Source organism: Calonectris borealis, chromosome 26 (genome assembly GCF_964195595.1).
Source record: "Calonectris borealis chromosome 26, bCalBor7.hap1.2, whole genome shotgun sequence".
Lineage (NCBI taxonomy): Eukaryota > Metazoa > Chordata > Aves > Procellariiformes > Procellariidae > Calonectris > Calonectris borealis.
Genome location: NC_134337.1, coordinates 2988615 through 2998902, shown reverse-complemented (window position 1 = coordinate 2998902; position 10288 = coordinate 2988615). Strand labels below are relative to the sequence as shown.

The following is a 10288-nucleotide window of genomic DNA, read 5'->3' as shown; positions in this document are numbered from 1 at the left end:
CTCACAGCTGCACACATTTGCCTTGAATTTAAAGAGCTCGATTTGCAAACGTCTCTCCCGAGGAGGGGGATGAGCCACAAGCTTTTGCAGGATCTTCCCTGGCAGCAAACCTCAGAGCTCCTCGGTTTTCTTCCAGGGATGCCCCATTCCCAGCAGCAGCAGATGTCCCACAAGGATGCTCCATGCCTGATCCAGAGCTCAAATACTCCCTTAATTATCACCGTCCCTCGTTTCATTACCCTCAGTGCCAGGACAGCCCGGCCGGCTGGAGTCGGTCCATAAACCCAACCCTAAATCCAGGGGGTTGAAGGGTTTGGGTTGTGCTTTTACATATTGCAATCTTTGTGTACCCCCCCCAAAATCCCCCCTCCCCTAATGCTGGGGGGGTTTGCTAATTTAAGGGCACTTCATGCAGTGCTGGGAAATAAGAAAAATTCACCCCAATATTTCAAACAACCGCAAAGGAGCCGGGGAACCAAGCCAGCTCCATCCAAGAGCCGCGTAGCTGAAATAGTCGTGCTGAACCCCAGGTAATTAGTCCTGCTAAGAAAGAGGAAAATTAGCAGGGGCTCATTACTGCAGTAAATTGCTCTGTGGACTGAAGCGCGTGCCTGGCGCAGAGCAGAGCCCAGCAGACGCGCTGCTTTGCAGAAGTCTCCGCAGGCATCATTTTGCTTGAGAATTAGGGGAAAAAAAATCGAATTAAGTGTCATTGCCTCGTTGCACGGGAGCGGCAATGGGGTCTGCAGGACCTTCTCCTCCTTGTTCCCACCCTGCTCCAGTTCATCCCATGTCAGATCACAGGGGAAATGGGTGTGATGAGCTGGTCAGTCCTCTGCCTCTTTCCCCACAGGGAAAATTAAGCTCCCTGTGCAAACACAGGTCCAAGCAGTAATTGAGGGACCTGCTGCAAGAACAACCCTTTACCAAATCTCTCTGTGCGGCGGGGCAGGCTGTGGGGTGTGTTTTACCTCCCCTCCCGCGGCCGAGCTGTGCGGAGCTGCTGGGCAGCGATCCCGTACCAGCGCTTACTGGACGCCTGTCCGTCCCGGATGCAGGACACCCTTGGGGGCCAAATTTGTCCGTGGGATAAATCCTGGCAGAGCCAGCGATGCCAGAAGCGTGGAGCAGAGGATTAGAGAGAAAGAAGCCCAGGAGGAGGACGGGGTGCCTGGGGCAGCCTGGCTTGGGGGGGCTGTTTAAAGCCTTAGGGCCAAAAGGGTGTTTAAAGTCACCTTGGTCGAATGCAAAGGCAGAACTGTCCCGAGGGTATCCAGGGTGTAGCCGAAATCTCCAGAGATGAGTGAGTTGTGTAACCGTCCTGTTTCTTGAAGGCAGTGATGTTATTCCGGGCGTCTCCCCCCGTACCCGTCTCCCCTGGACCATAACCCTGCTTTGATTTCAGGGATGTTCCTATTAAGAGCGGGTTTTTGCTAGAGCTGACTTCTCAGCCCCAGCACGAGCCAGATCATCGGCTCCTGTGGATGGTTTTCACACTCCGGGTTTCCCTCTGCCACAGATGCTCTTTGCCCAGGTGCAGGATGTGACCCTGGTTAGCGCCAGGAAGATTTTGGGGGGAAAAAAACTCCAAAAGAGGTCAGGTTCTGCCCACCAACACCATCACCCTGTGGTCAAAGCCCTCCCGAAGCTGGGTTTGGAGGGGAGATGGGCACAGGCTGAGGCTGAATTCAGGTGCCAGGAATATCGATTTAATGCCTTTTTGTCAGTAGATCTCCAGCTTCCTCACCGGGGTGGGTCAATATAAGCACCGTAGTCTATAGGGGTGCAGAAGCGGGTATATAAAATGATAACCCAACCCTGAAGGACCTGATCAAAGGTCTGGATAATGTTGTGTCCTGTTTCCATCGCAGATGGCTGGAGATGAGTATAAGATGCTCCAAGCCAAGAGCTCCTGGGCTCTCCTCCGGGACAGAGAGGTTTAATGTGCTCATTAACGTCACGGGGAGGAGAAATAGCTCAGAGGACAGAAAAGGATGCTGGAGGGAGGGAAATCGAGGTGACCGGGTCCCTCAAGAGCAAAGGAGCGTCACCGTGGAGGAATTCAGGCTGAAGCATTCAGGTAGAAACATGCCACCCTCCTCCTCTGCTTTCCCCAAATGCGGAGGCCTGGGAGGAGATGGAGGAGGAAGAGGAGGAGGAGGGTGGGGAGGTCACCTGGGCGAAGGTAGAGGTGGGACCCAGCCCCATGTGAGGCCGCCCGACACAGATGAAACTACCCTGGAGCACGCGTGGCGAGGATGCCCTTGAGCGTAGCAAGCTCTGGAAAGGAAAGAAAGAAAAAATGTGGAAAGAAAAAAAAATATAAAAATCCCAGTTATTTTAGTGAATCGTGCTAACCTGCCCAGTCCCATCTGCCCGGGGCATTTATTTATTTATTACCGGAGGTTATAAGCCCGGCGGCGCTGGGGTCCGAGCCAGAGGCCGGCCGGTAGCCAGGCGTGAGGAGGGGGCACGTCCCCTCTCTCCCTCGTCCCCCGCCGATGCCCTCGCAGGGCTATGCCGGCCGTACCTGCTGCTGCAACCGGTCCCAGCCACCCCGGGGGGGACGGAGATGTCCCACGTGGCGGTGGCACCGTGGCCGTCCCCTCCTGGAAAGGAGCCCACTGTACCCAGGGCCGCAGGCGAGAGGTAGGTGGGCAACGGGGGATGCTCCAACCCTTGGGCTTTCCCCTCCCCTCCTCTTTTTAATTTCCTTATTTTATATTAATAATAAAAAGGGCCCTATTGCCTGCTGTAAATCTCTCTCCCGGTGTCAGCGGCGTGCGGGTCCCCGTCCCCCCTCTCCGCCTCCCTCCCGGGGACCAGCTCAGACCTCGCCACGTCAGGGACAAGACTTGTCCCCACTGGACCATCCAGAGCATTATTGGGGATTAAAGGTGGCATCCGCCAGAAGGGCACGTCCTCCCCGGTCTCGCTTGCCGGGGGCAGGAGGTGGGTGGCCAGGTCCCCCCTCCCTGGGCAAGCGGGGCATGGGGACAGGGTGTCTCCTGCACCCCACCAGCCCCCTTTCCCGATGGATCCCCAGCTCATTTTAGGGTTCCCGGAGCGATGGTGGGGCCGAGGCTCCGAACCGCGCCGGATCCTGCTGCCGTGCCTGCCAAAGCCCATCCCCGGCGTGCTGGGCTGCCAATTATACAGTGAACCAAATAGAGAAGAGCCTTTTAAATGACATTGCCTGCGTTATCCCAAAGGGACCTTTCAAGGGTATGGCTGGACTTTTTTTTTTCCTCCGCTTTCCCTACACATCCCTATGTGTGTTTAATAACTCTCTTCCCAGATGCAGAGAGCGTTGGTACCTCCATGCCCTGGGCGGGTAAGTCCCCGTAGGTGATGGTGGGGGGGGGGCTGCGGGAGGAATCACCTCCTTTCTCATCCCAGCCCAGGGGTGGTGGGGAGGGGATGGGGGGGAGAGAGAGGCTCAGCATTCCCCATTTTCTGGAAAAACCTTGGAAACGGCAGTTGTTCGCCCCAGGAGTGCAAGGGGTCGCTGGGGATGAAAGGACAACGGGTGGGAAGCAGAAGGGAGTTGCAGACGGGGAGGTCTCGATGGTTGCGGAGGGGCTGGTGGAAACCACGGCCCCGATTTACTGGGGTGTGATGGGCAAAACACAAACTCTCTCCCTCAAAATGACCTTTCTCTTTCGCCGTCTCTCTCCCTCGCTTGCTTTTTTTTATTATTTTCCCCAGCCAGGGATTTCATCTGAAGGGTATTAGTTAATCAGATTCTGAGAAGCAGATGTTAGGTGATTTAGGAGGAAAAAATGAGGCAACTTTCTAGTTCAAGCCTCCGCTGGAGCCCGGAGCGCGCATTGCAAAGCGAGCGGCTCCCTTCTTGCTTTGGGAGGATGCTTTGAGGTTTCGGGCAGTGCCATTAATTTTAGTCTAAATTAAAAGTGAGACAGATAGGTGCTCTGGGGGTTTGGGGACAGGTGGGACACCTATCTCTGGTGATGGGGACAGGCAGATGTCAGTACGTTTTGGGGCTTTGAAGGCAAGAAAAGGAAAGTCAGAGCCCTGCATTCCTTGGGCATCTGCCCCGAGGGCTTGACGGAGCTAAAAAGCACCTTTCCATGTCCCAACAGGGAGGATGAGCACAACTTTCCACTCTCAGTTGTGACCATGACGTGCAAATTGTCCCTTCACAGCTCTGTGCCTCAGTTTCCCCATGAGGGATGATGTGAGGGGGGGCTCAGTTTGATGTGCACGGAGGCTCCAGAGCAAAGCCAGGTTTCAAGAGATTTTGATTTCTTCCGCGACCAAAAGTCTCAGGTTGAAGCTGTCCTACCGAGCAAGGGCTGGGGAATTTTCTTGCCCGCGGTGCCAGCGTGCAGTATTAAGAGTTAAGCGCACTTAATGCTGAAAAGACCAAGATCATCTCACGGCGCTGACTTAGGATGCGATTTCACGGTCAGCTTTAGCTGCTCTAACTTTGCTCCACTGTCCAGAGAGGCTCCTGGGCACGTGGTCCCCTCTGGGCTCTCCCACCAGGACCGAGATGTGATGGGGCGTGTGGTGGGGCAGGTCAGCTCACCCATCCAGCTGAACACTAAACACTCCCGCTCTCCTGATTCAAACCGATTTCCTTTATTTTTTTCCTGATTTAAAAATAATCCCTGGTGTTTTGTATTAAGTTTTCCTTTTTTCTTTAACACTGGTTTTTCCCTTGAAAAATTCAAAAGAGCTTTTTCTGGGCTGGGTTTATCGCAGTATCGCTTTGCCTGCCTCCTGATGCTACATGGGCGCTCAAGCGTGGGGTATCTGCAGCTCTCGGTTGCCGTCTCCCCACAGAGGCTGTGTTGCACTTTCCGCACCCCCTATTGCTCCGACGTGACATCTCGCTCTGCCCGCAACAGCTTTTCAACAGAGCCACCGAAACATCAAGCCTGAGCTGAATCCGGCCCCACGGGGAGCCGCTGTGAGCAGGATACGCGTCCATCGCTGGGGCTGGAGGACTTGGATTTGGAGTCATTGGGGTTCCTCAGCTTTGCAGCAGGTTGCTTTGGGGGGCAAAAGCGAGCTGCTGTTGCCTCCTCCAGGCATCATTTCTGCCCCGTTGCCCCAAATATTCCTCCCTACATGTCCCCATGTGGGAAAATTGGCACAAAACCAGCCAGAAGCAGCTCTAAAGAGATGGATACCTAAGAACAACCATGTTCCACAGCTTTTTTTAAGTAAAGAAACATGATCTTTAAGTAGCTTATGACAAACTGTGGGATTTGTCCCCAAATCTAGAATCTCATGGCTCTGCTGAGGAAAGAGCGAGGTTGAGCCCTCATCTGGGCTATGGATGCTGGCTCCTGTATGAAGTTCTGCTTTCGGGGTTGTAATGCTGAGAGCAGAAGAGGGAGGATTTGTAGCAAGCCGGGATGTTAACACCTACTTCTGCGATGGATTTGGGTTTCTAGCTTGTCCTACCCAACTTCACCAGCAGTGCATCAGCACGGCTGGATGAGTCCACTTCTGGCGAAAGGGGAAGGAGAAGCTTCAGAGCCCCAAATGATTTCAGTTAAATAGGGAGGTTGAGGCACCGGGTGAGCTCGGTCCCCATGGACAGGATGGGTCCCTTCCCAGCACCTGGTTGCACGAAGCAAAGCCTGCGGTGGAGAGCATCCTCATCGCAGGACCAGCCCCAGCGCCGCTGCTGCTCCGTGCAGACGTGGCCTAAATTGCCTTGCTATTCTTGGCAGCTGAGGGCATTTGGGTTTTTTCGCTCCCTCTCTCTGGGTAAGAAAGCCAGCGTGCCCTTGGTGATTAGCGGTCATGCAGAGCAGCTCTACATGTCCTTCTGTGGTTTCTCATGTCCGGAAAATATATCTGTGGGGGAAAGAGCTGGAGGGAAAATAAATCAGGGAGTTGAATTTACTTGGGAAGTGCATTTTTGGGCAAATCTCCCTAGAACCATTCCCCGTTAACCTCTATTTTCTGTTCATGCTTCTCCCTGAGGCAGGACAGGTAACTTCCCAGCTCCATAACTTGGCCTGGTCCCTCGGCTCCTCTTTGACTTTGCCTCCAAGTTCGGTACAACAGCAGCGGCTGTCGGGGAGACGTGCACCCAGGAGTGTTTTGGGGACGTGGTCTCCATTGCTGAATGCCTGCCAGAGCCGGTCTGGGAAAAAATCCACCCATGGCCTGAAGGATGCTCTCCAAGTGACCCGAGTGTTTAGTCCTCGTCTTCTTCCTATGGCTGGGAATATCAGGTCTACCATGAAGGAGGCCTAGGAGAGCTTTGGAGGACATCACCTCGCCCACTGCCCACCCCAAAGTCTGGATCAAGACAAGGGGTCTCAGTTCATACCCGTCTTCACGCAGAGCAAAGGGGTTCTCCAAGGCTGGTGGACATGTCCTTCTCCTCCTGACCTGCCTTCCTCATGGACTGCACTCCCCAAATCCCAGTGTGGCCCCTAGTTTGGGAATTGCTTTCCGAACGCCGGTTGACCCAGCTGCAACTTACCCAGGACCTCCTGGGGTTTGACCCAATGCCTCTCCCAGCTGGAGCAAGGGCTGCTGCTAACCAGGACACCCGTGTTTAATATCTCCAAATCCGGCTCCAAACTCTGGACCTGCACCTGGAAGTGTCTGGAATGACCCCTTGCTCTGCAGGGCTGGGATTGCTGGGGAAAGGCTGGGTGGGACACCTGGGTTCACCCCCATCCTCTGCTACTGCCTGACCTTTTATCCTCGGGTGCTGTAAATGGTATTGGGAGGTTTAATGATGCTAATGAAGCCACGCCAAAAGGGCTTGGAGGATCCGGAGATGAACAACTTGCTGGAAGTATAAGGCTTTTGCCAGTCAATGAAATTAATGTTTGCATTAAAAAAATACAGGTTTTTCTGACCTCAGCTTTGTTTTATTCTCTTCAGTTGAGCCAAACGATACCTGTGCACAATTCAGCTCTCTCTTTCTGTCCGTTCACTTGCAGATCCTCATAGCGTGGGAAAGACACAAGCTGCCGGCATCCGACCCGGGGATTTATGCTGCTAATCTGATTAGTGTATGATGGACGTGTCCAGTTGGAAGGAGATGGAGGTGGCACTAGTCAGTTTTGACAACGCTGATCAGATCGTGGAGGATCCCTGTTATTCAAACGACCTCAGCCCCGCCGGCCAGTCACGGAAAGGCCATCCCAGCTGCGCCAACCTTCTCTCCAACTTGAGAATCCTCATCAACAGTGAAAATGCCAACAATGAGACCATTTTCTCCAGGTTCTCTGCTGAGTTCAGTGAGCATCTGGTGGGGGAGAGGGTGGGCATGGATGAGGGGGACCAACGAGTCATCATCAACATTGCTGGGCTGAGGTTTGAGACGCGGCTCAAGACCCTCAACCAGTTCCCTGAGACCTTGCTTGGGGACCCAGAAAAGAGGATGCGTTACTTTGACTCCATGAGGAATGAATATTTCTTCGACAGGAACAGGCCCAGTTTTGATGGGATCCTGTATTATTACCAGTCTGGTGGGAAAATACGGCGCCCAGCCAACGTCCCCATCGATGTCTTTGCTGATGAAATCACCTTCTATGAGCTGGGTGATGAAGCCATGGACCAGTTCAGGGAGGATGAAGGGTTCATCAAGGACCCTGAGACCCTCTTACCAACCAATGACTTTCATAGGCAATTCTGGCTGCTCTTTGAGTACCCCGAAAGCTCCAGTGCGGCCAGGGGCGTAGCTTTGGTCTCCGTCCTGGTCATTGTCATCTCTATCATCATCTTCTGCATGGAGACCCTGCCGGAGTTCAGGGAGGAAAGGGAATTTAAGTCCACCCAGGAGCTTTCTAAGAATCTGACAGACACCTTGTTGGCCCACAGCACCTTCACGGACCCTTTCTTCGTCATAGAGACAGCCTGCATCATCTGGTTCTCCTTTGAGCTGTTCGTCCGGTTCATCGTGTGCCCCAGCAAGACCGAGTTCTTCAGGAACATCATGAACATTATCGACATTGTGTCCATCATCCCCTACTTTGTGACACTCACCACCGAGCTAATCCAGCAGAGCGAACTCAACGGGCAGCAGAACATGTCGTTGGCCATCCTGCGGATCATCCGGCTGGTCAGGGTCTTCCGCATCTTCAAGCTCTCCCGGCACTCCAAGGGGCTGCAGATCCTGGGGCAGACCCTCAAGGCCAGCATGCGGGAGCTGGGTTTGCTCATCTTCTTCCTCTTCATCGGCGTCATCCTCTTCTCCAGCGCCGTCTACTTCGCAGAAGTGGACGAGCCGCAGTCCCATTTCTCCAGCATCCCCGACGGTTTCTGGTGGGCCGTGGTCACGATGACGACCGTTGGCTATGGAGACATGTGTCCCACCACCTTGGGTGGGAAGATCGTGGGGACTCTGTGCGCCATCGCAGGGGTATTGACCATTGCGCTGCCCGTCCCCGTCATCGTCTCGAACTTCAACTATTTCTACCACAGGGAGACAGAGAACGAAGAGAAGCAAATTCTGCCTGGGGAGGTGGAGCGAATACTCACCAGCGTGGTGACGGGAAATGGCAGCATGGAGTCGCTCAATAAGACCAATGGGGGTTACCCTCGAGACAAGGCCAAAAAATGATGGTCGAGGCCATGACGGGACTAGGCACCGTCCGGTGGGATTGGCTGGATAATGTATAAAACATCTGCACGCTCTGATTATTTTTTTTTAAACCAAATGTGCTGCTGCTTTTTTTTGTTTTCTAGACATTTTTCAATCTCTGATTTCCTGTGGCTGTTCAAATAAATACCATCTTTCTTATCTCTCTTCCCTGCCCATCAGTCTGGTTTTTATTATTTGATGCTCATCTGCTTGACATTTAGCTTCTCTGTCCATGGCGTCAGAATGGAGTTTCCCATGTACAGAGATTTCCCCCATTTACCGGAGGGGAAAAAAGGGCAAAATGACATAAAATGCTTTGCTCAGTGGCACCCAGCTGTCCAGGGATGAAGCTGGGTTTTCTTAACCCATTTAAAATAATTCCTCCCCACCCATCACTCAGGATCTGGGGGCCTCAACAATTCCCAGATCTGGGACTGAAAAATAAGCTGGCAAAAAAAAAATTAAAAATTATATTTTTAGCTGGATGAGTTCCCTGGTCCGCCTGCCTAAATAATGTGGTTGGCACAGCAGGGCGGGATAGTGATGGATGGGACCGAGCCACTCTGGGGGGGCTTAGGAAGAGAGGGATGGTGACCAGTCATGGTGGCACGGCCACCAAGAAAGGTCCAGGGCACCGTGGCTCAACACCCACTGGGGGTTCTGATGGAAAACTGAGCTCTGAGAGAGGGAAGGGGATTTCTCCTGCCACAGGTGCTTGACTCAGGGGTTATCTGGTGTACAAATGCCCTTGGGGATGAGCCACCATGGCCTTGTAGCTTTTATTGTCACTTACGTTGCTGCAAATGGGGCACAGAGTAATGAGGGCTGACGTTTCCCGACAGCTCGGCTTCCCATTGTAAAAAGGCACTTCTGGTTTTCTAAAAGATGCAAATTTCCATCGGCACTTTTGATGGGAGAAACCAGCAGCAGATCATTTTGCCGTTCTCTCTAATGCCAGCAGGTTTTCTTCCGACAAAAACATTTTGTTCCAACTTCACTGTTTCACTTGGCTTTTTTTGATGTTTCTGCCTACATTAAAATCACAGTTTCTCATGCAGTGTCTACACATCCGCTTTTATATCCCACATCTGTTATACTTGATGTCTCATCTCCTAAAGGTTCGACACGATCATTACGCAACGTGCCAGCATCTCTGGTTTGCAATTTCATTCAGAAAGGAGCCATGAAAGATGGATTTTTTTTGTTTTTTTTTTATTCCTGGTCTGATGGAAAATGTGAGTTTGGGCATGCTGGGATTTTCCCTGTGGCAGAAATCCTGCATCCCGCCAGCTCTGCTGCAGAGCTTGTGCTGGCTCTGGTCTGGGGGGTTGTTGTTTTGGTTTTGGGGTCTTTTTGTGGACTGTCTTTCTGCAGTGAGGTCTTTTGCACCCCAGGGAGATGGATCTGCGACATGACCAGCTCAGCTCCTTCAGGACAAGTTTCTCCCTTTGGGACAAATCTCCCTTTTCACCTGCTCTCCCTGGTTTCTTCCCATGCCTCCACCATCCTCATCCCTCCACCATCCTCTTCCTCACCCCACCCCTTGCAACCCCCAGACCGTCATCCCGGACAGGAGGATGAGCTGTGAGAGCTATGTAATCTCCTTCCCACTGTGTTCAAGTTCTCATCATCTGTGGGAATGGCTGGAGGAGACACAGCTGGGCACAGCTGGAGAGCAGCACTCTGAGACATCCCCAACTC

At 52.9% G+C, this 10288-nt stretch overlaps 1 protein-coding gene across 1 annotated transcript; it reads left to right on the top strand.

Moving 5' to 3' along the window:
- Positions 1-7015: 7015 nt before the first annotated feature.
- On the top strand, positions 7016-8839 carry KCNA10 (potassium voltage-gated channel subfamily A member 10). Its single transcript, XM_075174029.1, has one exon. It carries the CDS (start codon positions 7016-7018, stop codon positions 8564-8566), a length of 1551 nt encoding a protein of 516 aa, XP_075030130.1. The 3' UTR covers positions 8567-8839.
- The last annotated feature ends 1449 nt before the right edge of the window (positions 8840-10288 follow it).

Coding starts and splice junctions, on each gene's coding strand:
- KCNA10 (XM_075174029.1), top strand. CDS start 7,016: ATGATGGACGTGTCCAGTTGGAAGGAGATGGAGGTGGCACTAGTCAGT.